At 41.0% G+C, this 19,239-nt stretch overlaps 1 protein-coding gene across 2 annotated transcripts in view; it reads right to left on the reverse strand.

The window, feature by feature from the left end:
* Positions 1–19,239, reverse strand: part of CACNA2D3 (calcium voltage-gated channel auxiliary subunit alpha2delta 3) — a 1,440,485-nt gene that overhangs the window by 349,828 nt on the left and 1,071,418 nt on the right. For both annotated transcript variants that reach the window (XM_077452052.1, XM_077452053.1), the window contains one exon: positions 12,324–12,445. In XM_077452052.1, coding sequence (XP_077308178.1) covers positions 12,324–12,445 — 122 coding nt within the window. The remainder of the gene's footprint in view (positions 1–12,323; positions 12,446–19,239) is intronic.

Here is a 19,239-nt window from a genome sequence, read left to right on the forward strand (position 1 = left end):
TCTACTGTAAACAAGCCCTACCCACAAACTGAAAAACCCAAAACACCCAAAAAGCCAAAAAACCAGAAAAAACAAAAAACACACAAAAAAGGGGGGAAGAGCCCCCAGGGATTTTAGTATTTACCAGTGCCAAACCTCTCCCTAATTGGGGAAGAGAAACTATCTCCAAATTACATATAAATTCTTTGTGCTAATAATTAAATATTAGATATATTGATAAGTGTAAAAAGGAGGAACCACAAGATTTCCTCATACGATGATATTCAAAGAAAAAAGAAAAAAGAAAAAAAATTTTTTTGGTGAACAATCAAAACAACAAAATATATGAGAAAAACTGTTACAACCAGTGTTCTATACACCAATCCACAGATATGTGAGAGTGTAAAAAAGTCAGGTGAAAGCAGTATATGCCAAAAATAAGCAATATGAATGTTATCAAAATATTTCAGTCCACATAGAGTCTTCTATAACCGTATCAATGCAATTACGCCTCTTCAGAATACAGGAAAGGTGACTTTCGTGAGGTGCCTGCGCTTTATTAGTGACTTTCGTGCTGGTTCCCCCTCAAGGATCCCTACTCACCAGATCCATTCACCCCCTAAGGGGTTACACGCCTGTAATCTGTGTCCTATTTGTCCGAAGATTCCACCATCCAGTTATATCTTCAATGGGGCCTTCTCCAGGTCTTTTAAAGGGATACAGGAAAGTTCTTATGTCCGATAGTGATTCCTCAAATAAAAGAAAATTCCCTCATGGTGTAGTATTTTTTGAAAGAAGGGGGGAACAGTCTGATGTTTTTCTTTAAAAAGCAGGTATTCTTAATTAAGTAGAAATAGTAGGAGGCTAGTTTCCTCTTAAAAATACTTTATTAAAAAACTTTATACAACACTCTGTGCAGCAAAAAGGGGGTTTTTTTGAGATGCAGTTTAACAGTCCATACATCAACATACGCCGTATATAACTTGTGTTATACTGCTCAACACCCCTTTTATTTAGCAAAAAAGACAATAAAAAATAAAATATAAAAAGAGAAAAGAGAACAAATGCAAGATGAGGAAATACAAAGCACTAATTCCAGAGTGCAAAAAAAGTTATTTCCTTTATATATGTACCACAAAAAATAATTAAAAATTAAAATAAAAATAAAAATTTAAAAAATGAAAAACAAAACAAAAACAAAAACAAAAATCTCCTATGGTCCTTTGCATAAGTCTGCAGAATAACTGCACTTAAATCCCAAAAACCCTATTCCCTTAGTACTCCAGTCCCCTTAGTGCACTGGGGTTAACTGGTGGTCTCCTCTAAGGGCCGTTTTAACAAACTTAGTTTTTGGGTTGTGAAATGGGACTTACGTAGGTTAGGAGAACCAAAACGAATTGTTCATATTAGAAGGAAAAAGTATTACGGGCTTGTACCCAAATATTTTATTCGCTGGTCCGCCGTAGAAGCGATTCCCCTGAACGCGCGGCGTGCGTTCCAGGCTGCGTTCCAACGGGTCCAGGCGCACCGGAAGTGACGTGTGTGCGTAATGACGCTGTACGCGTTTCGTCAGAGACGTCCTCAGCAGCGATGCTGAGGACGTCTCTGACGAAACGCGTACAGCGTCATTACGCACACACGTCACTTCCGGTGCGCCTGGACCCGTTGGAACGCAGCCTGGAACGCACGCCGCGCGTTCAGGGGAATCGCTTCTACGGCGGACCAGCGAATAAAATATTTGGGTACAAGCCCGGAATACTTTTTCCTTCTAATATGAACAATTCGTTTTGGTTCTCCTAACCTACGTAAGTCCCATTTCACAACCCAAAAACTAAGTTTGTTAAAACGGCCCTTAGAGGAGACCACCAGTTAACCCCAGTGCACTAAGGGGACTGGAGTACTAAGGGAATAGGGTTTTTGGGATTTAAGTGCAGTTATTCTGCAGACTTATGCAAAGGACCATAGGAGATTTTTGTTTTTGTTTTTGTTTTGTTTTTCATTTTTTTAATTTTTATTTTTATTTTAATTTTTAATTATTTTTTGTGGTACATATATAAAGGAAATAACTTTTTTTGCACTCTGGAATTAGTGCTTTGTATTTCCTCATCTTGCATTTGTTCTCTTTTCTCTTTTTATATTTTATTTTTTATTGTCTTTTTTGCTAAATAAAAGGGGTGTTGAGCAGTATAACACAAGTTATATACGGCGTATGTTGATGTATGGACTGTTAAACTGCATCTCAAAAAAACCCCCTTTTTGCTGCACAGAGTGTTGTATAAAGTTTTTTAATAAAGTATTTTTAAGAGGAAACTAGCCTCCTACTATTTCTACTTAATTAAGAATACCTGCTTTTTAAAGAAAAACATCAGACTGTTCCCCCCTTCTTTCAAAAAATACTACACCATGAGGGAATTTTCTTTTATTTGAGGAATCACTATCGGACATAAGAACTTTCCTGTATCCCTTTAAAAGACCTGGAGAAGGCCCCATTGAAGATATAACTGGATGGTGGAATCTTCGGACAAATAGGACACAGATTACAGGCGTGTAACCCCTTAGGGGGTGAATGGATCTGGTGAGTAGGGATCCTTGAGGGGGAACCAGCACGAAAGTCACTAATAAAGCGCAGGCACCTCACGAAAGTCACCTTTCCTGTATTCTGAAGAGGCGTAATTGCATTGATACGGTTATAGAAGACTCTATGTGGACTGAAATATTTTGATAACATTCATATTGCTTATTTTTGGCATATACTGCTTTCACCTGACTTTTTTACACTCTCACATATCTGTGGATTGGTGTATAGAACACTGGTTGTAACAGTTTTTCTCATATATTTTGTTGTTTTGATTGTTCACCAAAAAAATTTTTTTTCTTTTTTCTTTTTTCTTTGAATATCATCGTATGAGGAAATCTTGTGGTTCCTCCTTTTTACACTTATCAATATATCTAATATTTAATTATTAGCACAAAGAATTTATATGTAATTTGGAGATAGTTTCTCTTCCCCAATTAGGGAGAGGTTTGGCACTGGTAAATACTAAAATCCCTGGGGGCTCTTCCCCCCTTTTTTGTGTGTTTTTTGTTTTTTCAGTTTTTTTGGCTTTTTGGGTGTTTTGGGTTTTTCAGTTTGTGGGTAGGGCTTGTTTACAGTAGAAGCCTTTACCAACTACGTGTCATCATTGTCCCCTGTATTTATATATATTTTTTGATTTGAGATTTTCAATTGTTAATGAAATTATAGTGGCACTATTTCACTTAGGGAATACAAAGTGGGGTACAATTCATATATATTTTTTGCCTTGAGTTTTAGGCACTGAAAATGGGGTGGTGTTGAGATTATACGGAACACGGGGTAATTCATTTAGTTAAGGTGATAGACTTAATAAGGTTGAGGAAGTAGAGTGTGTATTGAAATCAACTGAGTGGAGGTAGCGCCAACAACCTTCAATTAAGATATTATTCCATTGATGCAGGTTGTCTAGTGCAGCCTTTGCATATTAGGGTGGCAGCAACCTCAAAAAATAAAGCTTTACTGAATAAGAGAAAAAATTAGATAGAAGAGCTGTAACTAATAAAAAAACCATATAAGAATATAAGGTCACAATTATAAATTAACACCTATCTTACTCCTGCTAATCAAGACCTATTCCATAGGCGCGGCCTTATTTATACAATTTAACCTGAAGGTGTGCTGTTCCTGCGGATCAGTTCGACAGCAGCCCAGTAAGCACTGCACAGATATGCCCATATACACACTGCAATTTTAGTAATAAACTGACCTTTAATAACAGTCTTCCATTCAGGTATCGCTTGCTGTTGCTTCCCCCCGGCAGAGTGCATTTGGTATCACTCCGCCTGTGGCAAGAGATGGTGCTATAAAGGAAGCTCTGCTCCACAGCTGCTTGCTTTGCTGGCTTCATTAACACAGATGCTCTGTGATGGCAGGTCTGCAACCTATGATCTGGACTTGCCAATCTACCATCCCACAGAAGGAGGTCGCGGGCCACATCAGAGGGCTCCGTGGGCCACATGTGATTGGGCACCCCTGCCCTAGAGAATAAAATGGCAGTCATTGCAATACTTTATGTCCCACCGTATTTGCGCAGCGGTCTTACAAGCGCAATTTTTGGGGGAAAAATACACTTTTTTGAATTAAATATTAAGAAAACAGTAAAGTTAGCCCATTTTTTTTTATATTGTGAAAGATAATGTTACCAGTAAATTGATACCTAACATGTCATGCTTAAAAATTGCACCCGCTCGTGGAATCGCGACAAACTTTGACCCTTAAAAATCTCCATAGGCGACGTTTAACAAAGGCAGTTCCCTGTTCTGCCTCTGTAATAGGCGATCGTAGGTCACTGGCAAAAATCGAGTCCACCCAACCTGCTGCCACACCCCTGCAGCATGCAGCAGGAGCGAGCTCGCTATTGCACCTGCACGAGCCGCTGTACAGCTACGGTTATTTTCGTAGGAGAGCCGACCTGCCACATTATGACGACGGCAGTTGGTTGGCAAGCCGTTAAGACCATTGGGTGAAAGTGACGTTTGACAATGCTTCCGTCATCCAATGGTATGCAGCTGAGTGGGGGCTGTCATTTCCACACTCGACATCCAGCCTCAGAGGGGAAAGGACTCGATCGTCTCCGCAGCTAATGATGACTCCGGTAAGCGGTGGAGACCACCGGGGAGCGGCGGGAGGGCACTTCTCCCGCCGTGGATAAAAGTGATCTTGCGGCAGAGACCACTTTCATCTGAAAGTGGATCACCTGCTGTTTAAAACAATACTGGGGTTATGGCAGCTATCTGCTGCCATAACAATGGTATTCCACATTAAACAGCCACTGTATAATAAAGGTGGGCGGCCCGCAAGTAACTAACCTGTTCCCACCCATGCTATAGCCAAAAGACGGCTACGGTGTAGGCTTACAATGCCAGGAGGACATCCATGGGTGTCCTCCTGTCCTCGCGCTGCCCGCACACCCTTTGCTTTGCGCGGGCAGCTCGTTTGGTCCTTTGGACTCGGCTGATCACAGATTGGGATGAAGGGTCAATCAAATCGGCCCTTTACCATGTGATCAACTGTCAGCCAATGACAGCTGATCACACGATGTAAACAGAAGCCGGATATCAGCTTTTTTTCCCCTCACGCTAACAGTGTGAGGAGAAAAAAATAAAGCCGATAACTGACATCTGCTAAAGGGACATAGGCCCCAACATCTGTCTACCAGTGCTGCTAATCAGTGCCCATCAGAGCTGCCAATTAGTGCCCATCAGTGCCTCATCATCGGTGTCACCTATTAGTGTTGCCTACCAGTGCCTATCAGTGTCTATCAGTGTCATCTATCAGTGCTGCCTACCAGTGCCACCTACCAGTGCCACCTACCAGTACCTATCAGTGCCCATCATTGCCACCTATCTGTGCCAATCAGTGTTGCCTATCAGTGCCAGATCTCAGTGCCCTTCAGTGCTGCCTATCAGTGCCCATCAGTGCCACCTATCAGTGCAGCCTCATCAGTGCCTCATGATCAGTGCCCACCAGTGCTGTCTCATCAGTGCCCATCAGTGGCACCTCAGTGAACCTTAATGAAGGAGAAAAATTACCTGTTTGCAAAATGTATAACACACTATGAAAAAAATTGTGTTTGTTTAGCAAAAAATAAGAAAACCCAGTGGTGATTAAATACAACCAAAAGAAAGTTTTTTGTGTGAAAAAAATTATTAAAAATGTCATATGGGTACAGTGCTACATGACCGTGCAATATTCATTCAAAGTGAGACAGGGCTGAAAGCTGAAAATTGGCCTGGGCAGGAAGGGGGTGAAAGTGTTCAGTAGGCATGTGGTTAAAGTGAACACAACTTCATCTCATTCACTAAGCTAAGAGAAAATTAATATTCAAACTGAACCTGCTCTATGCCTTTTAGAAAATCGACCCCACTATGTCTACCTACTGGGAATATACTATATTTCCCCATTTATTCACACAGATGGTGCCTAGAAGGGATATTCTGCGTTATGTGTGAACACTGTACAGAAATGAGATTTGAGTTTTGCCGTGAACTTGTGGTAGAAGATGAGTAGCAGTCCGGCAGACCACTCCAGCTGTAGACATTCGAAGAGATTATAAGAAGGAAGTGGGAGGATGGAGAACCAGATAAAAGACACATGGAGCAAACGAATATGAGAACGTGTTAGGGGAAACATTATTTTTCTTGTAACAAAAAATGCATTTTAATAATTTGTTGCTCAAAAATATGACCTGAAATCCATATTTTATGGTCGACAGAAAAGGAGGTTTTAGTTCATCGCACGTAGAACCCATAGAGCTCAACAATAATGTCTAGAGTCCAAGTGAAAGAGATACAATACGGACAATCCCACTAATATCCGCCTCACCACTGTAATAACATTACTGGTCTCCCGATGTAGGCTGGAGCCCTTCAGTCAGACAACAATGGCAAGATTAATACATCTGCCACTAATGATGATCCCATGTTGTGTGGGATTTCAGAAATGTTTCTCAGCAGAATGAGTCAATTAGACAATAAAACAAATGTGGATTTGACACCCCGAGGAAATATGGCAAAGAAGTCAATAACTTGTCTGCTGCAAAGTGCTCTCCCTCTGGTTGGGAATTAACTTGGAAAACATTCATAAATGGACTAAACAAATGTGGAAGATTTGAAATTCAGATTGTTATTACCTCCCCTAACCTGATGTCGGAATAAAACCAGAGAGACAAGTTTAAACGTTGGAAATAAATCTTTCAAGAAAAAAAAAAAGAAAAAAGTTACATCTGAAAGCAATTGAAACAAACAAGATGATGTTCTAGTGATGTGCAATCAAGCTGAAAATATAACTCTGGAATGGCTGGGTTGCATTTTGTCAAGTTGAGCTTGGAATCTTGAATAATGGGCTCAGTACAGTTGGTTCTGTACCTTATTTGCTGAAAATAACTGTCTGTCAGATGAGGAAAGTTTTGTTTGAGCTGAAATTGGCTACAGCCCCATAGAAGTACCTGTGCAATGAGTTTTAAAAAGCTCCTCTTTCCTTGGAGGTCATAAAGTAACGGGTATGTAAACCCTAAGAGCCTTTTCACACTGGTTCACTTAAAAACACGGTATGTGTTTAGCAAAAATGCATATTGCGTTTTAAACATGTTTTCAAAGCGTTTTTGGTCCATTTTCTGGATTCCTTTGCCCCAGAATGCACCTGTGAAACTTTGACACGTGACTCAAAGAACAGACCAAAAACGCAATGTGTTCCCTAACTACTTCAATACCGGGCACTTACACCCCCTTCCTGCCCAAGCCAATTTTCAGCTTTCAGTGCTGTCGCTATTTAAATGAAAATCGTGCGCTCATGCTATACTGTACACAAACAAAATTTTAATCGTTTTGTTCCAACAAATAAAGCTTTCTTTTGGTGGTATTTAATCACCTATGCGTTTTTTATTTTTTGCTAAACAAATAAAAAAGTCCTAAAAAAAAAAATATATATATATGTTTTTTTCTTTTGTTTCTGTTATAAAATGTTGTAAATAAGTACATTTTCTCCTTCACTGATGGGCACTGATAAGGCAGCACTGACAGGCACTGATAAGGTGGCACCAATGAGGTGGCACTGTTGTGCACTGACGGGCACTAATGCTGGGCACTGATAGGTGGCACTGATGGGCACTGGTAGGCAACACTGATGGGTGGAACTGATATGCAGCACTGATGGGCATTAATAGGTGGCACTGATGGGCACTGAAAGGCTGCACTTATGGGCACTGATACATGGCACTGATATGCGGCACTGACAGATGGCATTGATTGGCATCACTGATGGCACTGTCACTGGAAGGCATTGGGGATGGGCACTGATTGGCAGCTGCCTGGACACTGATTGGCATTTCCCTGGTGGTCTAGGATGGCATACCTGGTGGTCCAGTGTGGTGACATCCCTGGTGGTCCTGGCGGCATCCTGGTGTTCCTGGGTGGGCATCCGATGGGGGGCTGCGCTGATAAACAATCAGCACAGACCACCCCTGTCAGAAGAGCAGCCAACCGGCTCTCCTATACCTGCGCCTATCAGACGCGAGCTGAGGAAAAGCTGATCAACAGCTCTTCCTGTTTACATCGTTATCAGCCATGATTGGACACGGCTGATCATGTGGTAAAGAGCCTCCATCAGAGAACCGAGATCTGTGTAGCGGTGTGTCAGACTGACACACCGCACCACCGATTGCGCGGATGCGCACCCCCATGGGCACACTAGAGCAGTCGTTCTGGAGGGCCATCATATGACATCCGCACAGAATGAGAGCCGTGCCACCCAGCCTTCATTTGACGGCTGGCGGGTGGGAAGAGTTTAAAGAAATCGAGGAGAGGTGTGTTTTTGGTATGCTTTTGCCAAGCGCAAGATGAAGGTGAAGCATGCAAGACTTTTCAGAACTTTTTGTGAACAGTTACATAGGATTTAAAGGGGAATAATTTTTATGCACTTTTGCCGCACTGGAAAGGTGAGTTTTAGTGCGGCAAAAGTGCACCATTGTGAAAAGGCCCTAACATTGAACTTATTTTCTCTCTTTTGTTCTGTTTAAAGTGGAACTTCACTGTATCTGAGCATCACAAACTGAAAACGCTATGCATACAAGAGAGTGTGCTTAGCTGAGAAAGCCCCTCTTTCCCTCCTCCAGGTGACGGAAAAGAAAATGCCCATGAAGACTCATGGAGTGTATGGCAATATTTTATCCTAGGCCAGAAACCAGGAAGCAACTGAAGAAATGTAAAAAAAAAAAATTAAAGTAAAGTAAATATAATGTACATTCCTATCTATTTACTAAGGCTAGCAGCATAATCATTACATTAGTTAATGTTGATTGAGAAAGTTTACATCCACTTGACATGACGTTAAATTATTTGTTTCACTTTTTCAAATGCTGCTGCAATACCTTACATAATATAATTCTCCCTTTTCCTTTGGACTATTGCTTTGTATCTTTATTAGCAGGTGCCTCCGGCGCTGGTCATGGCTCCTTTCCTTTGTCGATTTACTAAAACTGGAGAGTACAAAATCTGGTGCAGCTGTGCATGGTAGCTTTTTCAATTAAAAGAGAAGTATGTGATTTTTTTTAAATCCCAGATTTATACTCACCTAGGTGGATGTAGCATCGGTCTGATGCTGCATCTGTCCCCCGCCACCTCTTCACCAAGAACCAAGCCACTGAACATAGCCGATGGCTCGGTTCTCTCACCTTCCCGAGTCAAGAGCTGCTGCCTATCAGTCAGCATCTCTCCTGATCTGCTCCTCCACGCTCATTGGAGGGCCGAGCTGTGGAGGGGCAGGGAGTGGCTGTCTCAGCATCTCAGTGGCTCGCTGGTGGATCCAGACTTCCGAAGTGGGGATGATGCGGTGTCTGGACTGATCCTGGTGATGTCAGCAAAGAGCGGACTTCAGACAGCTCTTTGCTGAAAACGGGTCGCGGGAGTGCAAAACGAATTGCACTTCTGTGACCCTTAGGAGAAGCCCAGCCAAATGAGCTCAGGCTGGACTTCTCCTTTAAGCTCTGAACACAAAAACTGGAAGATGATTGGTTTCTATGCAGAGCTTCACTAGATGTTGCACTCTCCAGTTTTATTCAATCAGTCCCAGTGTGTTTTGTACATATTGTTGCCAATAAATAAGGGCCTAAATGACTACTAAATGAAGCTCCAGCTCCAATGGCTGGATTAGGTTTGGGTGGAAGACAGCGCTAGACTGATGCCGCTGGAGGCTGCCTAGCGGCAAATTACTGTGTGGAGGGTATAGAGGGAATTGCTTTCAATGGGTTATATCCTAATTGTAGATGGTAGGTGATAGACTCTGTTGGGGTCTAGGACTGCTGCCTTTCTGATAACAACAATGGGGGCGTTACTGTAGAGAAGACTTGGGTGGGTGGAGAGGAGCACCTGATATCCAATAAAAGTATCACTTGATGATTTTTTATAGTTTATTAAAGTTAAAAGTATACAAGTAGAGCCAACACGTTTGAGGGGAATTGCATCCCCCTTCTTCAGGGCTGTATTTCTTGGAGAATGGTTAGACTGAGAGGGCTAAGTATATTTGATTAGTAGCTCTGCAGTATGCCGGAATTGTAAAGTAGAGACAGCCATGGCTGCATTAGGAGAGATTGTATACAGGCTAACAGACTGAGAGGAGGCTCAAACCCTTCCTTACTACATTCAACATTAACCAAAAAGTTGAGTGGAGCTCCATTTTAATGTTAATGCATACATTTATCTTACATATATAGATACAAATTGCTTACAATGTATGCAAAACATGTAGGGTTATTGTTTCCTACAGAATTAGTGTGTGCCCACTTTCTGGCATTAAGGTGGCTCCTTTCCCTTGCAAGGTTTTATGGGTCCTCCCTTGTATGCACATTTCTGTCTGGTTCTGCCAGAAAAATGCTCTCAAAAATGCACAACAGGAGAGGTTTTTTTCTCCCTCTAAATGCTGACCTTAAAAAACATACATAGACTAACTAATGTGCATAGATACATAGGATAACATTAGTTGCTTTGAATGTCCTCTAGGAGCAGCATTTTTTTTTTGTATTAAGTGATGTGGGGGGGGGGGGGGGCATGATGAGGAGATTGGGTGGAGCGATATGGTGCTAGGTGGGGGAATTTAGGGGGAGGTGGCAGGGCATATGAGTTGTTCGCCCTAGGAGGGGAAATTTGGGGAGGCGTGCTAGGAGTGGTGATTTGGAGGGAAGTGAGGATGGGTGAAGAGGATTTGTGCTAGGACGGGGGATTTCTGGGGCTTGTTTTAGAAAGGGTAATATGATGGGGGGGATTTGTGCTAAGATAACAATTTTTTCTTTTGGGGGGGGGGGGGATTTGTGCTAGTAGGGATGATTGGGGGTATTTGTTCTAGGAGGGGAAATCTGGGGGGGGATTTGTGCTAGGAGGAGAGGATTTGGAGTGGCGGGGAGGATTTGTGCTTAGAGGGGAAATTTGAGGGGTAAAGGATTTGTGCTAGGAGGTGGAAGTTTTTTTTTTTTTTTTGGGGGGGGGGGTTGTCCTGGGGATATATGGGAAGAGAAAGGATTTGAGCTTAGGGCGGATGGAGGGAGGGAAATATTTGTGCCAGGAGGGGGGATTTCAGCAGGGTGTGGATTTGTACTAGGAGGAAGGGGAGATTTATCTTTAGTGGGTAAGCATTCAGATTACTGCTAAATTTTATTTTTGTAAATTTGGCACTTTCCCCCTGGGCTCTAGGTAACCCTGTCCAGACACTGCTCGCAACAACGCAAATTTCAATATTCAATGAAGTATCCAGCTAAAATACACATGGTAGACTAGAAAGTGGTGAAACCCTGTTCTTCGAAACTCACGCAGCTGTGTCTGACTGGTTAGACCAGGAGGGGAACCGCCAGCAAGACGTATAAAAACAGATATGATACTATAGTTCAGACCAAGGAGTCTCCAGTTGATGGCGTCCTTCATTTCTGTTTGATGTTGCCTTTAGATCAAACTCTTATGAAGATAGCCGTAGCCCTTGTACACACGGTCGGACATTCCGGTGGGAAAATGTCCGATCGGACTGTGTTGTCGCATAATCCGACTGTGTGTGGGCTCCATCGGACTGTTTCCGTCGGAATATCCAACGGACAAAGTTTTAGAGCTGGGCTATAAAACTTTCCGACAACATGATCCGATCGGACTTTGTCTGATTGTGTGTAGAGAATTCCGATCGGACAAAGTGCCACGCATGCTCAGATCAAATTCCTAGACCAAAGCTATTGGCTACTAGCCTGAACGTAGTCCCGTCGTAACGAAATAACGTCAACACGTTATGTACGATCGGATTTTCTGACAACTTTGTCCGACCGTGTGTATGCAACACAAGTTTCGGACAAAATCCGTTGGACAAAATCCGATGGATTTTGTTGTCGGAATGTCCGACCGTGTGTACAAGGGCTTACCCAACACACTCGCTGAAGCTTGCCTAAACCTCAATATGATTTATTCATTCATATGTCCTCTGATCGATCTCCTTCATCAGTTGGACATGTCCACTTCGGATATCTAAAGACATTTTCTCAATATAACCCGTTTTCGTTTGGGGAAACCTCGTTACCACTTCAGTATTCTAAAAGTAAGTTGCGCTGAGAAATCTGGAGGTGATTGCATTGCAGATTTAAAAATGTAACTGCTTGACAGCATATATGGTCTAAACCATGTATGAGGGAATGTTTTCTTGGTTGATGACAATGTACTAGTATAAAAAACTGGCAGCATTTAATATTACTTTATGGCACAAGACAAAAAAGAGATGAAAGTTGATAATTCACGGTAATACTGACCTGTACTGAAAGGGATGGAGTAGACAAAGCTACCAGGAATCTGCTCGGCTGCTCTGCGGTACCACAGGGGAAAGTGGTCAGCATTGTATATACTCTCTCTGTCCTCAGATGTAAGGAAATCTCTTGAAACATAATAGGAGAAATAACAGTCACATTACATATGTGGATAAAGTAAACACTTTCAATGATACGCAGAATGTTTACATTATCTAATGAAGTGGCAAAGAAGGAGATGGAGTTTTATTTCATATATATATATATATATATATATATATATATATATATATACACACATATATATATATATAGTTTATTTTTTATTTTTTATTGAATCTTTGCTTTCTAGATGATTTGGGCAAGGTCCCTATGGATCACCTCTGTGTGCGAACACACACACACATCGATTCTATATCATTTATTCTTCTGAAGATCATTTTTTATTGAGTATGAAAGTATTGGAAGTACTTGTCATGCTTGCTTTTCTGTCTTCTTAAAGCATATGTAAACCACAAAAATGTAATATAGTGCTCAATTACCAGTCCTTAGATGTGGTGGCTATTTTCGTTTTCTTTTTCTCATGATTTTCCCATTTTTATTTTTACCTATTAATCCTGTGAATAACATACTTGCATCCCTGGGTGACAGCGCTCAATCACCGTACTGTATCTATAGAGAGAGCCATGATTGTTTCCAAGGCTAGACTTCAAACACGTATGGCTTTGTTCATCTCCTTGGGGGTGGGAATGGGGAGGAATTAGTAATTTACACAAGAAAGATAACATTGCTTTTGCTTTCAGTTCATATCTGGCAAGAACAAAGTCACATTTGGGTTGACTTACTAAAGGAAAATAGACCGTGCACTTTGCAAAGTGCCGTTGCACGCTATAAGTGCAGTTGCTCCAGAGCTTAGTAAATTAGGTAAAGCTTCACTTTGCAAAAGAACACCCGATCAGGTGCAATGAAAATGAAAGAAAACAGCATTTTTGTTTGTACATGACATGATGATGGAAGTCAGCAGAGCTTCCCCTCATTTAATAAGCTCTGAAGCAACTCCTCTTGAAGAGTGCAACTGCAAAGTGCACAGTCTATTTGCCTTTAGTAAATCAAGCCCACTATATCTGGGAAGATCAACATGTATTTTTTATACTTGCTGAAAAATGAAAACTAATGCAGCCACCACATCTAAGGACTGGTAAGCTGCAATTCATTACATTGTTGTTCTTGGGTTTGTATATTCTTTAACTTTTAATAACTAGAATGCAGATCAATCTCTTCCTTTTTGTCTGGAGTCCCTGGTAAAAATAACAAACCATATACAGATCTTTAAATATTTATCTCTGTATACAAAAAAAACTCATAAACTCTTAGAACCCAGTTGGGTGTGAGAACTTTCACCATAATGGAACATGCTGCCACTGTTACATGAGCACAGGTGCTATTTATTGTTAAAGCGGGAGTCCGCCGGGACTCCGCGTTTTTTTTTTTTTTAAAAAGCCAGCAGCTACAAATACTGCAGCTGCTGACTTTTAAAATAGTGACACTTACCTGTCCAGCGCGCCCGCGATGTCGGCACCCGAAGCCGATCTCTAGATCGTCTTGTCGGGTGCTGCCGCCGCCATCTTGGGTATGGGAATCAGGAAATGGAGCCTTTCAGCTTCATTTCCCGGTTCCCTACTGCGCATGCGCGAATCGCGCTGCGCAATAAGGATGGTCCCCGCTGCCTCTGGGATCTGTGTGTTTCCCAGCAGGCAGCGGGGCACTTGCAGAAAGGGGCGGGCACTTGAGGAAAGGGGCGTAATCTACGCCCCTTTCCGTAGAGAGCTATCCCGGAAGTGGGTGCAGAATACCTGTACTGTACAGGTATCTGCACCCCCCTCCCCCCTGAAAGGTGCCAATTGTGGCGCCGGAGGGGTAGAGGGTTCCGATGAGCGGAGGTCCACTTTAGGGTGGACCTCCGCTTTAATAACCCCAAAACTAATTTCACACATGCATGTTCATTGCAGCCACCAAACTGCTTGCCACCACAGTATCATGTGGTTTTGTGCGTAACGTTTTTAAGAGCCAAGCCTGTATTACTTCCCATGCATTTGGTTGGTTATTGAAATAAATGGGCTGTCAAAAAACATGCTTACCTGGATCATGCATGTTTTGGTGTGAACTAGCCTTTAAAAAATCAATACTAGGAGTGCAAACCTTTTTCAAACAGTTTTTTTATGCTTGAACTAAAACCACATATATACCATGGTACCTTAACCTCCCTGGCGGTATGATTATTTCAGATTTTAGATACTGAAAGCGGTACAATTATTTTGCATGGAGATTTGGCGTTTTATATTGTAGGCCTGTAATTCTTAGAAATAATTCACAAAAATCTGTCCAAACAAGAGTCTAATAGACATCTAAAATTTTATAAAATTTGAAATATGAAATCATAAATAATAAAAAAAAAAATATATATATATATATATATATATATATATATATATATATATATATATATATATATATATATATATATATACATATATATATATATATAATCAAATACATAACTATAAATAATTATAACAAATAATAATATAATAATAATAAAAAATTATTCAATAATGTAATCAAATCAAAAACACTGAAATATGCTGAGTTGCAGAATTGTCGCTGTCATTACTTTTAGTGTTTGATGATGAATATCCCCACAAATTACTATCGCTCAATTCTGTGAGTGATTCTAACTTATTATTGCTGTTTTCTAGCTGGTCTATAACCACTTTTGATGTAAATGCACACTTTTTGGTTGCTATGGACAATCTCCAGTTTCCTGGCATAAAGAACAGTATTTATAATATAAAACTGTATGCAGGACACTGGACAAACCACTAGGGGCAAAGGGGATGTGTAATTATTTGATACAGTACTGTAATCTGTGAGATTACAGTATACTGTATCTATACTGTGTATCTTACTTTTTGAATTTGGCGCCGAACTCCGTCCCCGTGCGTCACAACGCTCGCAGGGAACGAAGCCCGGTGATGTAACAGATCGAGCGGAGGACGGCGGGGAGACATCGCTGGATCCAGGGGACAAGGTAAGTTAACCCCTCCATGGATCCAGCGATGCGAACCCAGTTATGGCATTTAAATCTTACCCCGAGCCAGACTCGGGAATACCGTCAGGGAGGCTACAAAGGCCCAGAATCGGTAGGTACCTAATGTGTTTAATATATCACATAATACATCTCTTAATTATGTATGTAATACTTTTAATGGCTAAAATATTACTTCATCGAGAGGTAATATATTCATAATTAGGATATGAGTAGGTTTTGCCATTGCAGGTATTCTAGGAGATGTATTATTTGAAATATTAAAAATATTAGGCACCTGGACCTTTTTAAGGTACCATGGTATACGTGTGACTTTAGTTCAAGCACATATACAAAACTGTTTTATTTTTGAAACTATGTTTATTAAAGTTTTCATACCATAAAAAGTATTCAATAGCAACATCATCCCACATTAACCTGGTCTAATCAACCATGAAGATTAATAAGAGTAATAAGAAACCAAGCAGTAGGAGATAGAGTAACAAAAAAATATATACGTATAACATAGAAATATGTCTATGTATTCACACCAGTATATAAGTGAGTTTTCTTGCAAGAAACAGGAGGAGAAAACTAACTAGAGGCTTGAAGGACTCCTAAGTAAACTAATCCTACACTAAGGGGGTTATTTCCAAAAGGAAAATCCACTTTGCACTGTAAGTGCACTTGGAAGTTAAGTCGCGTAGATCCGAGGGGGACATGCAAGGAAAATAAAAAACAGCATTTTAGCTTGCACATGATTGGATGATAAAATCAGCAGAGCTTCCCCTCATTTCAAATCTACCCCTCAGATTTAGAGCGACTGTACTTCCAAGTGCACTTGCAGTGCAAAGTAGATTTTCCTTTAGTAAATAACCCCCTAAGTGCCCGTTCACACTACCGCGCTCCGTTCTGTACTATGGAACCATTCTAATAGGAGCGACTCAAGTCGCTCCGACTTAGAAAAAGGTTCCTGTACTATTTTTGGGGCGACTTCATGCGGCTTGCATTGACTTCTATACAGTAGTCGTTTTGCAAGTCGCTGCTGAAGTCGTGTGCAGGTCGCATCTGTGAGTCGCGCTGCAAGTCGTGTCGCCCCTGTGTGAACGGACACGTAGTCTAGCCAAAAAAAATACAAATAAAAAGATAAAGCTGGTCATAATATATGTAAACATGTATCACCTAAGCACAGGAAAAGTATGATTTGTGTCCCACTCTATGATAGCTTTAAATTGCCCAGAGAGTTTGTTCAATTTGGTTTAAAATACGAATCCGTATATTGAAAGGAAACCATTAAAGATGAAAATTAAGATGAATAGAAGGTGTGCTCTAGAAAAAGTGCTTGGTGGGAATATAATCCTGTAATTCTGTGTTTAGTTTCTCCTTATATAGAAGAGCTGTTAGATTCTTTTTGACCATAGTGAATGTAGGAAGAGGGCCCATCAAACAGATGTGAATCCATTGAGGAACATGGGTTTTCAAAAACTCCGGTGGTGCTAGTGTGCATTGGTCGTAACTGAATAGCAGAAAATGGGGGGTTTTGGATATATGCAATCTGGTGAGGCATGCAATGAAGTTGATCATTTGCTCCCAGAAGAGTGCCATAAGGGGGCAAAGCCAAAAGCGATGAAATAAAGAGGGTTTGTTGGAACCACATTGAGGGCAATTAGTTTGAAAGCCCTATGAATTAACTTGAACTTGGTTTCCCTGCAGGTTTTGTTAATCACGTTTTTACTTTTAAATAACCTTCTAGGATCTTGTCTCCAAGATCATCCTCTGAGAAGTCCTTGCTCCACTTCGGAGAAAATGAATCCTCGACTCCCAAATGGGGGTCAGAGTGTAATTGCCCATAAATGTCAGAGATGGGGTAGGTTTGATTTTTCATTAGGTAATCAATTAAAGATAGACAAAATATTTTAGGTCTATCCAGACAGCAGGACTGAACATATGCAACAGCCTGGTAGTAGTAAAAGATGAAACTCCACTGCAATTTCAGAAAAGGAGTTTCGAAGTTGTGCAATCCAGATTAAATAGGGATGCCATGTATAACAGTCTTTTCCTGCAACAAAGTTTATATGTAACATGCTCTTAAGGAAACATGGGTTTTCCATGAATCGGGAGGTACCTGGAAACATAACGGGATAGCTTTTCCTTAATTTCTCTCCAAGTGATGATGGTGTCTTGAATGAAGATATTGTATTGAGTTGTTCATGGGAGTGATTGCCATTTACTATGCAGTATAGCAGAGAGGTTATATGAATGAACAAGCTCTGATTCAAAGGCATTGTTAGTGTAAACAGAAGATTGAGAGAGCCAATCCAGGCAGTATCTAAAAGGGTAGGCTAGATATTACATTCTGATGTTAGGTAAGCCAGCTCCCCCTTCATTCTTCGAAAACGGTAACTTCAATAATGCAATGCAAATTCTCTTTTTACCCCACAAAAAAATTTAATGGCTTTGTTCAAGGTCTAGACAACCTTGTGTTTAATAAGAGGGTAATAGTTTGAAGGGGGTATAAAAGGCGAGGGAAACTCACCATCTTGACTAAATTACATCTTCCAAAGAATGACAAAGGTTGATACGTCTAAGTCTCTAGTTCCTTCACAATTTTCACAATTAGTGTAGGGTAGTTGAGGTAATAAAGAGAGGAAGGATCCTTCCCTATCTTAATAGCCAGGTAAACAAACAATATGGTGTTGGGCTAGAGAAAAGGAATAAAATGCAATGCATTCTACTGAACTGGAACGGGTGCGAGGTAATACCTTACTTTTATCATAATTGATACACAGTCCTGAAAATAGTCGAAACATGTCTCAGCTGGACCTTAGTGTACCCAAGTCAGATGACAGATTAGACATAAATAGCTGCATATTGCCTGCAAAGAACACTGTGCGGAACTCCTGATGGCCTATTTTAATGACATTAAAGGGGGCTAAATCTAACAAAAATCCTGAGAAAGGCTCCAGGGCTAGGTTAAACAGCAAGGGGGAAATATGACATCCTTGCCGCATACCTTTGTAAACGGGATACAATTGGACATATGCCCTGAGGGGATAATTGTTGGTAAGGGGCTAGAATACATAGTGCATAAAATTCGACAAAGTAGTTCACAAATCCCAGTCTCTGCAGAACCATGAAGAGCCATTTGAAGCTGGCATTATCATCTAACGGCATCTAGTATAATGATTAAAAGGTTTTTAGTGGCTAGGGTTTGGCATATTCAAAGGCCAGAAAGACATTGCGGATATTAGAGGTTACCAATTGACTCTTAACAAAACTGGCCTGGGCAGGGTGAATTAAGGAAGGAAGAATTAAAGCTAATCTGGTAGCTATGATTTTAGAAATAATTTTTACATCTACATTTAGTAGAGAAATTGGCCTATAGCAGGGGTCTCCAAACTATGGCAATCCAGTTGTTCAGGTAATACAATTCCTATCATGCCTAGTCATGTCTGTGAATGCCAGAGTTTTGCAAAGCCTCATGGGACGTGTAGTTCCGCAACACCTGGAGGGCCATAGTTTGGAGATCTCTGGCCTATAGCATCCAGATGTTGTGGGATCCTTCCCTTCTTTTGCCAGAACCTTAATATAGGCTTGTGTGCCCATGCGTAGATAATCACTGCCGTCTCACATTGTATTATATAAGGAGGAAAGGCTGGGGGCAACGATATCGCTTATCGTTTTGTAGAAATCTGCTGTATAGCCATCCAGGCCAGGTGCTTTGTTGTTGGCTAAAGATTTGATAGTCTGAATGATTTTGTTAGGGGAAATAGGGGCATTTAGGGTGTCCAAAATGTAACCAGGAACGTTGGGATAGTTTAGTTTGTCTAGGAAAAG

The sequence above is a fragment of the Lithobates pipiens genome, unplaced genomic scaffold, assembly GCF_037356315.1.
Source record: "Lithobates pipiens isolate NorthernLeopardFrog02 unplaced genomic scaffold, aLitPip1_a1.2 Scaffold_23, whole genome shotgun sequence".
NCBI lineage: Eukaryota > Metazoa > Chordata > Amphibia > Anura > Ranidae > Lithobates > Lithobates pipiens.